The following is a 14,633-nucleotide window of genomic DNA, read 5'->3' on the forward strand; positions in this document are numbered from 1 at the left end:
GAAGCTGCAGTGTGCGGGACCCGGTGAGAAGCAGAGCGCAAGAGGAGCCCTGGACCATGGATAGGTGATGTATAAAGTTTAAAGCGACTCTGTACCCACAATCTGACCCCCCAAACCACTTGTACCTTCCCTATAGCTGCTTTTAGTCCAAGATCTGTCCTACGGTCCGTTCGGCAGATGATGCAGTTATTGTCCAAAAAACAACTTTTAAACTTAAAACCCCGTGCCCTACGGGAGTATCTGTGCCCTAACTTTGCACCACCCCTCCATCCCTTCTCCCCACCCTCTTCATCACTAGGAATGCCACTGGAACATTTGCATAGGTGTCTTAATGATCCAGCCCATGTGCCGGGCTCTCACAGCTGACAAATAGAAAGCAATCTGCCTGGGGCATTCCTAATGATGAGGAGGGACAGAGAGGTTGTGCCAGCCTAATGCCGCCGGAGCTAGGCTTCACTTGGTCCCCACTCCGGCTTGCTTCGGGGCTCCCGGCCTCTTCACGTCCCGCTCAGCCAATTAGTGCGCTGCGGCAAGGACGTGCCGGAAACCCCAGAAGCAAGCGTGAGCGGGACCAGGTGACGTATACGCTTCAGCGGCCGGTGGGTTAACCCGGCGGGCTGCGGACAAACTCACAGCGGGATGTACATCCTGCTGCGAGTTTGTGTGCCCATATAGTTTACTGGGCAGGGATCCGCAGTGAGAAATCCGCTGCGGATTCAGTACGTGTGAACGTACACTTAATGTTGGAAATCTAAAGCTGATGGAGAACAACATCTGCATGGAGTCTGTATGTTCTCCCCATGTTTGCCTTGGTCTGTTTTTTTGCAGCAATAGGTTTATTGGCTCCCTATGTAATTAGGCATTGTTTGTATTCAGTATAGAGAACAATAGATTGTGAGCCCCAGGGGCGTAACTACCACTGTAGCAGCCAAAGCAGCTGCTATGGGGCCTGTTGCACCTGGGGGCCCCATGGCCTGCTCCTGTAATACACTGGGCCCCCTGAGCTGTCACCATTTGCAGCAGCCAGTGACCGAGCAGGCCTCCTAGTATCTGCAAATGTCCCTTTAACTGAAAGCACTTCTGACCAGCGCTTGCAGTTATTACTACACTTGAAGGCCTAGTGGTCAGTCAGGAAGGGGGGGAATCATAGTTTGCTATGGGGCCCAGCCATTTCTAGTTACACCCCTGCGGAGCCCCATTGTGGGAAAGTAAGGACTAATGTGAATGATTTGTGTACATCACAGTAGAATATGTTGGTGCTATAAAAATAGATTAGAATATATCTGGTAACCTTCTTGAAAAACCTTGTGCTCCGGCCCACTAGGAGTTATCCTAAAAGCCATTATTATGTTCCTCATTGCCACTATGATCCTGAAGCTTGGAATCCTACCCATCAACCTGGCACTGCATACATAATTGGGAGGATTTATAACTACCGTATTTCTCTAAATATAAGACCTTCCCTGAAAATAAGACCTACCATCATTTTGCAGGCTTTTTGGAGTAGGCTTGAAATGTAAGCCCTACTCTAATTATAAGCCCTAGTTATAGTCAGCTGACCAGATCCCTAACACTGGGTGCTGAGCATCAGCCAATCAGGGCCAGACTTGTTATGCCCCGCCCCCACCTGCTCAACACAAGCTGCAGGGAAGGCAGGAGGGGTAAGAAGATGCACGGTAGGGGACATATGGGGGAACAGGAGGTATAAAGTATGGGGACTACCTGCAGAGGGGGATGTATACAGTATGGGGGGACAACAACAGAGGAGGGCGAGGGAGGTATATAGCATGGGGACTACCTGCACAAGGGGGGGTTCTATACTGTATAGGGAAACGTCTACAGAGGGGGGAGGGAGGTATACAGTATCGGGACTACCTGCAGAAGGGGGGGGGGGGGTTCTATACAGTATGGAGGAACAACTACAGAGGGGGGGAGGGAGGTATACAGTATCGGGACTACCTGCAGAAGGGGGTTCTATACAGTATGGGGGAACAACTACAGAGGGGGGAGGGAGGTATACAGTATCGGGACTACCTGCAGAAGGGGGTTCTATACAGTATGGGGAACAACTACAGAGGGGGGAGGGAGGTATACAGTATCGGGACTACCTGCAGAAGGGGGTTCTATACAGTATGGGGGAACAACTACAGAGGGGGAGGGAGGTATACAGTATCGGGACTACTTGCAAAGGGGGATGTACACAGTATGGGATTACCGGCAGAGGGGGGATGTATACAGTATGGGGACTACTTGCAGTATAGGAGCCTAACAACAGTGGGACATACAGTGTAGTGGTATACTGAGTTTCTCCAAAAAAGACTTACCCTGAAAATAAGTCCTAAACCATATACTATGCTTCTCCAAAAATAAGGGCTAAGTGGAGTTTATATTATCAATAACAAGTATCGGTAATGTTGATAATAACCGCAGTATGAGTTTAGAACTAAGGATGGTTCCATGGAGATGTTTTCACTGTGATTTGCATATAACTACATGTATAATAAGGAATTGCACTGAACCCTTGAATTAGATTTGATGTCCATTCTCTCTCTCTTACAGATGGACCCAGTGCAGAAGGCCGTCATTAACCATACATTTGGTGGGCCCTCTCCTCCAAAGAGAAAACCCTTTATATCCTGCAATATTTGCCATCTCAGGTTCAATTCCCTGGTAAGAACTTACTATATTCTTCCATGTGGCAGTATGTTAGTGGTTGTCTTATCATATGGATATTAATATGAGCACAAATAGTATATGATGCCCTTTACATAGAAAAGCCCCCATAGACATTAGAATAAAAATAATCTGAACCTGACAATTTCAGAAACTGCCTAATGTATGTGGGAGCCCCCGAGAGATGATGTCAGAGATGATGGAGAGAAGGATCAGGCTTGTTGGATTTACCTTTCCCAATCCTTTTATTTTCAGAGATATAGACTACAAAACCACAAAACATTAAGTCACATTATTCTCACCATCTGCAATGGTCTTCCAAGTGGTGTCCACGAACTGAAGACTTCCCCTTCTCCTCATCACTAGGAATGCCCCTGGGCAGGATTTTTCCTATTGATCACCTGAACACTGCACAGTTGCCTTAACAATCCAGCTCATGTGCAGTGTTCACACAGGTGATGAATAGGAGAAATTGTTCTTGGGGCTTTCCTAATGATGAAGAGGGTGGGGAGGAGGGACAGAGAGGCGGTGCAGGCCTAGGGCATGGGTGCTCTAGGCCACGTCAATTTGGCACAGGGCTGCAAGTTTAAAAGTTGTGTTTTAGGACAATAACTGCATCTCCTGCCGAATGGACCCCAGGACAGATCTTGGATTAAAAGCAGCTATGTGATGGTACAAGCGGTTTGGGGGGTCAGATTGTGGGTACAGAGTCGCTTTAAGGATTTATTCTTCTGGTATTCATTATGTATATGTCAAGTATATATGATAATGAAACAAGTTCTATGTATTATTTTCTTATTCTATCTTACTAGACAGAATCTAAATCTGCTCATAGACTATTTTACATATCCTATGCTCTTCATCCACAAGAAATGCCATGTAAACAGTATCTGACAGCCATTATTTTCCATGACCAAGCTGTATAAGTTAGGTGACCATTTTCATTTTACGTTATGCCTTACCACTTGTGTTGAGCGAACATGCTTTGTCAAGCATCAGGGTGCTCAATCGAGCTCGACTGAGCCCTCTTGTGGTGCTCGGGTGGCCATACACCTTCAATAATCGCTCAGCCATCAGTTATATCTATTACCTTTTTCGTTCTCATTTTTGTATATTTTGTCCCTTGAGGGAATGTTTAAACTAAATATACAAAAATTCAAATGAAAAAAATGTAATAGGTTTCTGCAAGACACATTAGAATTCTGGCGGTATGCCGGCTATTGACAGCATATTGCTGGAGTTCTAATGTGTCTTGCAGAAGCCTATTACATTTTATCCTTTTATGTATTGTATATTTAGTTTAAACATCCCTTTAAGGGATGAAATATACAAAAATGAGAACAAAAAATGTCATAGATGAACCAGGAACCCTCCTCTCTGGTAAGCAGAGGGCACATGGTTAAATGCTCGAGTCTCCCATTGATTTCAATAGAGTTTATTACTCATTTATATTAGTCCCTCCATTCATGGCTATGTTCACACCCTGTGCAGTGTTTGGCATATGTATTGGTAAATGTTCCTGGCACATATTCTAATGCATCTATAGATACTTATAAGCCATATATATATCTTGTTTGCGATGAAAATAATCAAGTTATACTTACCTGTTCAGGCTCCCCTGGTGTCCTTCTGGCTTCTGCCTGCTCACCGCAGCCACTGCTGTCACTTCTGGTGCGTCTCTGACGTGGCAGGCCATGCAGCCAATCACAGACCAGTGATTGGCTGAGCAGCCTGTCACTCCAGAGATAGCTTCAGAAGCTTCAGCAGTGGCTGCGGTGAGCAGGGAATGTGACAAGAAGCCAGAATGACACAGGAAAGCCTGGACAGGTAAGTATAATCTTTTATATTTTACTTTCATCAGTTATCAGCGATGATTTTGAAAGGGGTAGTGCGGCGGTAAGCAATTATTCACTAAATAACACAAATTACAAAGTTATACAACTTTGTAATGTATGTTATGTTAGTGAATGGCAGTTAACGATTAACGACGGAACGAGAAATCGTTGATCACTTTATAAGATTGGACCTATTTTTATCGTTGCTCGTTCGCAAAACGTTCGGAACTCCTTCGCATTGAATAAGACGTCATTCGGTCGTTCGCAGTAAATACGAATGCAATAGCAAAGAAATAGCGAAGAAAAAACGATCGCAAATACGATCATAAGTAACGATTATTGTTTTATGGAAATGAGTGAACGTTTTCAGGTCTTTCGCAATAGCGGTCGTTTGAGATCGTTAATCGTTAACGATTATGCGAACGATAATCGTCCGGTGGAATAGGGCCCTAAGCTCCTACTGTCTTATCTATGTAATGGTGGCACTTTCCAGCAGTCTCCTCCTTTTTATCACAGACAGAACAGGAAGTCTCAAAACTGCTAAATTTCAGGATTATTTCAAAATGTAAATTTGTAAAATAAAAAATTAAAACAGAAATCACTAAAAGTTCATTAAAAATGTTTAACATAAAAATTGGATGTAAACAGTAAACATTTTCTCTACAATATATTCGCACAAAGTAGACCTGAAACTGAAGGCAGATCTAACAGATCTAAATGATTGTAACTGGAGCATGCTTAAAGTCAATGGACCATCAGGTACATCGCTTTAAGTTTTTTACATGAATAGACCGGGATGCTGGTGCCGAGGTCCTATTTTTGAACTGCCACACAGTTCTCAGGCACGTCGTCGGTCTATTCCTGGGCACCGGCCCGGCCTGAAGCACTGGAGGCAGACCCGTCCACTCCAGTGTGACAAAACCCCCTCTGTGAAGCGGCTCCATTAGAATCAATGGAGGGGAGGAGGATTTGTCACTGGTTTTGGGGGCAGGAAGGCACGCCTCCAGTGCTCTATGCCGGGTCGGTACCCAGGAACAGACCGACACCATGCCTGGGAACTGAGCGGCAGTTCAAGAAAAGGACCTCGACACCGGCATCCCTGGGCCAATCTATTCATGTAAAAAACAAAAAAAACTTAAAGTGATATACCTGATGGTACATTCACTATAAGTCTGAACGTTTGGCATTTGAATACCCGTTTGCTGAAAAAGTTGGATGCTGCGCTAGAGAGTCCTAAAATTATGGATATATCTATAGGGTGTATCCATGTTTTCTAGGACTCCCTAGGGCTGCATCCAACTTCTTTAGCCACCGGTAATCAAATGCCGACCGATCGAACTTGTGCGCACTAGAGTTGCGCTAATCTCTAAGAACTAGTAATGCTAGGCCACAGTTTTTCTCAGTAGCTAACCTTCCCACTGTTATGGTTATGGGTCACTGATCACGTGGACACCTGAGAGCTGCCGAACTTATAGGCGCTTACTGTCCGAGCTAATTTGTATTCGGTTTCCCATTGCCAACTGTGCCAGTTAAAAGGTATTAGTGGAGCAGAAATCATTAGACTCCCGCGGAAATCTCTGGATACACACAGTGTGCCGTATTTGCCTATTTAGCATCAGATCTGTAGGTTATAAATTAACAATATTAATGGTCATACGGACAAGACGGACTGGATGTAACCTAATCATATGAGGTTGGAAAGCATGTACACAGTGTATGATCCCTGTGCCTGGCAAATCAGTTGTTTGCAGGAAGAGAAAACACAATTTTCTCCGCACCATTGCCCATGCTAATTCTGTCTATTGTTTACATTGAGCATCTCCACAATGCTGGCTGACCTTCCTCAATCTGCCCTTATAGGGATATGAAGAAATGAAGTTTGGCATCAAAGCTGCAGGCTGGTGCCATAGTAACAAAGTCGTTAGAGGCAATTCTGCAATTGCAAGATTTTTCTTCCCCCCCCTTTTCTTTTAAGCCACACATGTAACCATAGTATACACTGGGTAGAACATGCAGCCGGTGCTATAAATATAAACCATCAATATGATGAAGAGCACAGCCGTACACTTTTACGTTTCTTTGTATCCCGCGCTGATCCTTTCATAGAAGACGCTTCTGCGGCATCATATTATCTCTGTACAGCGTTGTCTTCAGAGCTGTAGTCGGTGGCATTTTCCTTCTGTCCTAGTGTGAACCCCGACTCCCCGTGGTCTCCAATCAACATGCTGATTTGATGTCTATCCGTAGGCTACCTCTCCCGCAGAGAGGAGCTCTGTCTCTTCTTCCCTGCAGCATTTACTTCTGTCCTTTAGCCTTTTTGTATCTACCGAGAGGCCTGGTCTGCTTCGAGGGTTAAAAGTGATGGAGGACTGATAAAAACACAAGATGCTGGAGTGCTGGCCATCTTATTTAGATCAATGTACTACCATATAGCTGACATCCTATACAATATTGGGAGCGAATGTACAGTATGGTCCTGGCTAAAAAATACCACTTGATTTTTGAGTTCTAGTTCAACATATGTAAAATTCGATCAATACTGTAGTGAATACCGGCTCATTTGTCTGATGCCTCTCGAGAACAGTTGTCACCTATCCATATAGACCTATCAATTCTTATATCAGATGTGGTCCAAACATGGGCACCCTAACCGATGGCTAAAAGTAGCACCTCCTGTCTCTGGCAGAAAGAAGACATAGGCTGGGTTCACACTACGTATATTTCAGTCACTGTGGTCCTCATATTGCAACCAAACCCAGGAGTGGATTAAAAACACAGAAAGGATCTGTTCACACAATGTTGAAATTGAGTGGATGGCCGCCATATAACAGTAAATAACGGCCATTATTTCAATATAACAGCCGTTGTTTTAAAATAACAGCAAATATTTGCCATTAAATGGCGGCCATCCACTCAAATTCAACATTGTGTGAACAGAGCCTTTCTGTGGACTGCATCCAACTTCTTCAGCCATGTTTATTAACAGTTTAGAGAAGTAGCATAGTACATGTTCACATAAAGAATGAATAACAAATAACAAGGTAGAAATATATCGGTGCTTTCCTTTTCATAATTGCTTGTCCGTGCCTATCACTTAGCTTTTCCACCGTGTATCCTCTTTGTTGTACTTCCCTACAATAAAGTTTTTCCTTGGGATCTTAGTCATTGTGCAGCTATGAAGAAGACTACAACAGTATGATAAAACAAGAGCTTCAGCAGCACCTCGAGGCCACGTTCACACGTCTGGTGTTGCGAAAAATTGTGGACAGAACATAGGACCAATGTTATTCAATGGCGTCTGTCCTTCCCGCAAAGAAATAAGACCTGCTGTAAGGCGGATTGTACTGGATGCTAATGAAGTTCCAATGTAGCGGTCCGTGTACCATGGTGCACTCAGGTTGCACATTTGTAGTGCGGTCCGCAGTTGCAGGCTACACTACTGATGTGTGAATGTAGCTGCAGGCTCAAAAATTCATTGCCACTGCCTTGTGATCTAGGCGGGAGCAGCACTAAGATGGTGCTGATCATGAACTGCGACTTAGAACTGGCTCAAATGCTCCATTATTGCATCCAGGAAAATCATAAAAACTTTCCAGCGTACATCAAAAACATTCTTGTTTGCCATTTGATTACTGAAGATGTTGGATGCAGTCCTAGGGAGTCCAGAAAAACCTGGACTCCCTAGGGCTTCAACCAACTTTGTCAGTCAAAAGTGTTCAAATTGCAAACTACTGGACTCGAGCATGCTCCAGTTGCATTAATCTCTATTAATGAGGCAAAATGTTATCCTTATGGAGAGACCTGTGTCCTTAAAGGAGAAGTCCGGTGAAAATTTTTATTATTGTATTGCCCCTCAAAAGTTATACAAATTACCAATATACACTTATTATGGGAAATAAAGTGCTTTTTTTCCTGCACTTACTACTACATCAAGGCTTCACTTCCTGGATAACATGGAGATGTCACTTCCTGGATAACGTGGTGATGTCACTTCCTGGATAACATGGTGATGTCACTTCCTGGATAACATGGTGATATCACTTTCTGGATAACATGGTGATGTCACTTCCTGGATAACATGGTGATGTCACTTCCTGGATAACATGGTGATGTCACGACCCGACTCCCAGAGCTGTGCGGGCTGTGGCTGCTGGAGAGGATGATGGCAGGGGGATGCTCAGTGTCCCTCCAGTGCCCTGTGTCCCTCAGTGTCCCCCTGCCATTATCCTCTCCAGCTGCCACAGCCCGCACAGCTCTGGGAGTCGGGGCGTGACATCACCATGTTATCCAGGAAGTGACATCACCATGTTATCCAGGAAGTGACATCACCATGTTATCCAGGAAGTGAAGCCTTGATGCAGTAGTAAGTGCAGGGAAAAAAGCACTTTATAAACATTTCCCGTAATAAGTGTATATTGGTGATTTGTATAACTTTTGAGGGGCAATACAATACTTTAAGAAAAATATTCACCGGACTTCTCCTTTAACCTCTTAAGGACATAGGACGTACTGGTACGTCCTATGTCCTCACTTGCACTTCAAAGCGGGGCCGCGCGGCGGCCCCGCTTTGAAGTGCCGCGATCCCAGGTGCCGCGAGTAGCCCGGGACCGCTGCTATTAGCGGGCACGGTCCGATCGCCGTGCCCGCTAATTAGCTAATCGGAGGCAACGTTTCCCTGGTGTCTAGTGGGGGAGATCGCTCCTCCGGGACCTTGTCCCGGAGGAGCGATCTCCGTTACTGATGCCGGCCGGGGACGCGTCCAAGATGGCGCCGTCCTCGGCTCGGCACTCGTTCGTTTTCGGCTGCAGCAGCCGAAAGCAAACGAGTGCCTATCTCATGGATCTCTGCAGCATATCTATGCTGCAGAGATCTCAATGAGAGATCCAAGTGTATATACTAGAAGTCCCCCAGGGGGGCTTCTAGTATATGTGTAAAAAAAAAAAAAAAAGTGTTGTTAATAGTAAAAAGCCCCCTCCCCTAATAAAAGTCTGAATCACCCCCCTTTTCCCAGGTTTTAAATAAAAGTAAATAAATAAATAAATAAACATGTTTGCTATCGCCGCGTGCGTAATCGCCCGAACTATTAATTAATCACATTCCTGATCTCGTACGGTAAACGGCGTCAGCGCAAAAAAATCCCAAAGTGCAAAATTGTGCATTTTTGGTCGCATCAAATCCAGAAAAAATTTAATAAAAAGCGATCAAAAAGACGTATATGGGCAATCAAGGTACCGATAGAAAGATCACATCATGGCGCAAAAAATGACACCTCGCACAGCCCCATAGACCAAAGGATAAAAGCGCTATAAGCCTGGGAATGGAGCGATTTTAAGGAACGTATATTGGTTAACAACGGTTTGAATTTTTTACAGGCCATCAGATACAATATAAGTTATACATGTTATATATCGTTTTAATCGTAACGACTTGAGGAACATGCATAACAAGTCAGTTTTACCCCAGGGTGAATGGCGTAAAAACACATTTCCCCCAAATAAAAGAAATGCGTTTTTTTTTTTTCAATTTCACCACACTTTGAATTTTTTTCTGGTTTCGCAGTGTACTTTATGCAAAAATTCAGCCTGTCATTGCAAAGTACAATTAGTGACGCAAAAAATAAGGGGTCATGTGGGTCTCTAGGTGGAAAAATGCAAGTGCTATGGCCTTTTAAACACAAGGAGGAAAAACCGAAAACGTAAAAACGAAAATGGGCCATGTCCTTAAAGGGTTAAGGCCAGGGCTACACAACATGAATATTTTAATCTTATGATTGTCAATGTGAACTCTTTGCAACTTGTGACCTAATGTGACTTCGCCCAACTCCAATACACAAATCCAATATTATGTGGAGTGATGGCTTGCTGGGAACAAAACCAGCACATCCAATTTCCAAAAACTTAAGGTATTCCAGTGTACAGAGGAGAAAAGTTGTTTGATTGCAAACCACACAGTACAAAAATATGGCAATGTTTCCAGCCCATAAAATATGTCGGTCTTTATCAGGCCTGTGACACCTGAGATGCTTAAAATCCAACTAGCCCTAGCCTAAGATGCCCCCTGCTTCATGCTCAGGTATAGAGGAACATCAGATTACCCATGTTTAGACTTTTCAGTATTTTACAGTTTTTGTTGCTATGATAAGAAATTTGCCTTTTTTCTTTTTGTAAAACAAACGCCCTTGGTTAATATTTGAAGGTCAAACTTGCAATTTTTTAATTGCAGAATAATTTGTACCTGACGATCCATTTTATCTGTCTGTCATGGGTTAAAATTAAAAAAAAAAACGGGGTTGAAGAGGGCATGCTGCAGAGCAGAGGACTGCCAGGCTGGCTTTTCTCTACTGCATTGTCAGTCTCTGCTCAGCTGAGAACTTCCCCCTCCCATCTCTCATTGTGGCGGAGTCTTATCAGCATCTTGCAGGCTTGCCATCAGTATGCACCTCATTATCCCTACAATAATGTCCTCTGAATGCAAATAGATCGGCAGCCGGCATGGAGCCCCCCATGCAGTTGACTGGATGTACACATTTCCATCGTGCTCTGCCCTGTGTAATTCCCCCCACCCTCCTGTGGTGAGCTCGTGCTGTAGTAGATAATGTTACAGCATCTGTGTGTGTCTTTCGTGGGGCTCCCCTATCTTGGCATTCATGGAAGCATCTGCTCTTCTTCCGGGATGTCTAGGATTGTGGGTTCCTTATTGCTGAGATGAGTGTATATTTTCCTTTCATTGTACTATTTGCTATGTTGGTACTTGTGCACCATGTCAGTATCAACTTAGTCATAAAAAATAATACTGGTGAGTCCCCTTAACGTTTCGAACCTTGAGCTGACAGAGGATGCTCTGGTTGTCTCGTGGTTAGTGTGACTAAGTGATAGTCAAGATGCACTGCAGAGATGAACGTAAGTCCAGCATGCTGAAATCCGATTGTTCGTCATTTGATTATTAATGGCTGAAGAAGTTGGAAGTAGAGATGATCAAACAGCGGAAAATGTTAGGTTCTATAGAACTCAAACCTAGCCGAACCTTCCGCATTTGATTGCTGATGCCTTCCCAGTCCAAGGGGAAGGAGGAGACAGCCCGGGACTGCCTGGAATTTCAGGATTCAGCCTAGGTAATGTTCTGAATCCCGGAATTCCAGGCGGTACCTGGGCTGTCTCCTTCTTCCCCACGGACCGGGAAGGCATCAGCAATCAAATGTGGAAGGTTCAGCTAGGTTTGAGTTCTATAGAACCTAACATTTTACGCTGTTCAATCATCTCTATATGGAAGCAGTCATAAGGAGTCCTGGAAAACATGGATATGGCCTATGGCTGTATCCATGTTTTCTAGACTCCCTAAGGCTGCATCCAACTTCTTCAGCCACCAGTATTCAAATGACGAACAATCGGTTTCAAATATGCTCCAGTTGAGCTAATGCCCTGGTTACATAATATTGCCTGGCCATGATCTAATGATTCCACTGAAGCCAGTCCCAAGGTCGAACACTATAACATATCACCACTAAGCACAAAGGAAAGTTCAGGAGACAGTCAATAACCACCATGTCTCTTCTCGGTTACAGAACCAAGCTGAAGCTCACTACAAGGGTCACAAACATGCACGGAAGCTCAGAGCCTTAGAGAATGCACGGCACAAGCAGAAGCAGCATGGCAGTCGAGACAGGACAGCACTGCCCCCAGTGGACACCAAAAGAAACACAGACCCTCTCACTGAAGGTAAGATTTTCTTTACTGCACACCCTCCCATTTTCCTATTGATGATGAAGAATCCTGAAATTTGTCTTCCACTAGAAGGGACTATAAAAGAACATAAATTGACTCCTACTCTGCAACTATCTCTATTAGCTCCAGTGTCACTTGTAAGGTGCCTCCATATATCTTCCTCCTAAAAACCAATTTATCGATCAGGTTCATTAAAGCAAGCGTTATCTGCCAACTCTACTTCATCTACTTCCTATGTTCCGATGATCACCAAATAGACGCGCGCTGGGGACAGGTGTGGTGCTGTGTCTGCAATATATCACCATGGTTTTTAATTCTGGAGAACGCTTTTAATGTTTTTCATGAATCGCCTGTTGAGCATGTTTGGCATAAGTGGTTGCTACATCATGTGAAACTCCTTTAGCTTCCTTGGATGTTATTTATAAGCATTATGCATAACATCATTTCAGACAAATTCTCTTTATTTGATAAACTGTGATTTGTAAGATATTTGCAAATTGCTTCATGTACACAACATGATTCCTTATCCTAGAAAATGCTCTAAAGTCTTGGCCACTAGGTGTCTCATTTCCTTGGAAACTGCTGTTCACTTCCTGTTGTTAAGGGAATTCTGTATCTAGTAACAGAGACACCAAGACAGAACACAGTAAGTAGGTACAGGGCTTTGCTAGTGTTATATTGAGGATGAAAAACTATGTGTATGCAATCCTAGCCTGGCAATCTCCTCTAGAGGGTCCATGCTGTGCTTCAGAGGGTCCACACTGTGCCTGAAAGGTACATCAAGGATCCCATCTTTTACCACCCATAAAGTTCTATGCAGCTGCCCCTTCTGTAAGTACTTTTTTTGAGCAGTATATATATATATATATATATATATGTATGTATATTGAAAGTACAGGTACACTTTAGGGTACGTTCACACTTACCGGATCTGCAGCGTATTTTCTGCTGCGGATCCGCAGCAGATTTCATTTAAATAACTAAACACAGCATCAAATCTGCACCATCAAATACGCTGCGGAGTCGGTAAGTGTGAACGTACCCTTAAACAGCAAGATTTGTAGCAGTATTGCGCTTGCTTCCTGTAACACAGTCCCACAACCTGACATAGGGCTCTCCAAACCAGGTAACCTTATAGCCCCTATTCTTTCATATCCAGATACGAGTCTGGTATTGTATTCTGTGACGGTGGTAATTATAATTCTGTCCAGGTACTCTGAGTATTCTCTCCGTAAGTACTGGAGACAAACACTTTATGGAAAACCACTGAAGCATAAGCTGCGGCCGGCCGTTCGGTAACAATAAAGAATTTGCTTTATATTTAACGGTTATATTAAATCCAATCTCCAGATCTTTCTTACATAACCTGAATTCTCCCTCTTGCTCGTTCACTCAGCCTAAAAAAAAAAAAATATCAAGCTTTGCGGTAATACAAGGCAGAGAATCCTCTTTGATGTCCGTCACGGATGTTAACATATCCCATGTCGGAGGATGGAGATAAGCCCAGAAAAGAATTTGTTAATTGCTTTTGAACTTGGTGGTGGAGATAATTGCTTGATTGTCCCAGCAGGGATTCCGTCCCTATTGTGCCTGTACAGGAAGAAAAGCTTTCAGAAAATTACCCAAATTCTCACTCCCGACTCTCGGCTTCTACTAGCAGAAGGGGTAAATGTTGCAACGGGAAAGCGAATGTATCCTTAATCTCCTATATGAATACAGCATATTTCCATTCTTCAATTTTCTTCTTTTTAAGGCTATGTTTACACAGCGTAAGTTAAGTATTAATCACGGCCGTTGTTGACGATTTGCAACACGGCCGTGATTTATACTTAACTTACATTGTGCTGCAGCTAGAGGGAATCCCGGCTGAAGTGTATACACATAGGGGGAGATTTATCAAACATGGTGTAAAGTGAAACTGGCTCAGTTGCCCCTAGCAACCAATCAGATTCCACCTTTCATTTTCCAAAGAGTCTGTGAGGAATGAAAGGTGGAATCTGATTGGTTGCTAGGGGCAACTGAGCTAGTTTCATTTTACACCATGTTTGATAAATCTCCCACATAGTGTACACTCCAGCTGGGATCGCTAGCGGCCACGCAAAAAACTGACACGTCATTCTGCGGCTGCTATTCATTGAATAGCGGCCACAGAGAACCTGTGAGCTCCGGCCGCACGTTTCATTGTGTGCAGCGGGGAATTCAAATGCGGGCGCACATGAATGCACCCACATCCCAATTCAGCAAAAGTGAAGATCATCTGCAGTACTGGCCGGGATGATCTTCGGTAACACCGGCTGTTTTGTGAGTCCGATCCTTCGGCATTTGATTACCGGTGGCTAAATAAGTTGGATGCACCATTATGGAGTCTGGGAAAACATGGATATGGCCATAGGCCATAGGTTGT

The 14,633-nt window shown here is 43.9% G+C and overlaps 1 protein-coding gene across 5 annotated transcripts in view; it reads left to right on the top strand.

Annotated features, from left to right (window-relative positions):
- ZNF385C (zinc finger protein 385C) overlaps positions 1-14,633 on the top strand; it is a 213,439-nt gene that overhangs the window by 193,809 nt on the left and 4,997 nt on the right. For all 5 annotated transcript variants that reach the window (XM_069954049.1, XM_069954047.1, XM_069954048.1 and 2 more), the window contains 2 exons: positions 2,560-2,670; positions 12,070-12,223. In XM_069954049.1, the coding sequence (XP_069810150.1) occupies positions 2,560-2,670; positions 12,070-12,223 (265 nt within the window). The remainder of the gene's footprint in view (positions 1-2,559; positions 2,671-12,069; positions 12,224-14,633) is intronic.

This window comes from Dendropsophus ebraccatus, chromosome 14, assembly GCF_027789765.1.
Source record: "Dendropsophus ebraccatus isolate aDenEbr1 chromosome 14, aDenEbr1.pat, whole genome shotgun sequence".
Lineage (NCBI taxonomy): Eukaryota > Metazoa > Chordata > Amphibia > Anura > Hylidae > Dendropsophus > Dendropsophus ebraccatus.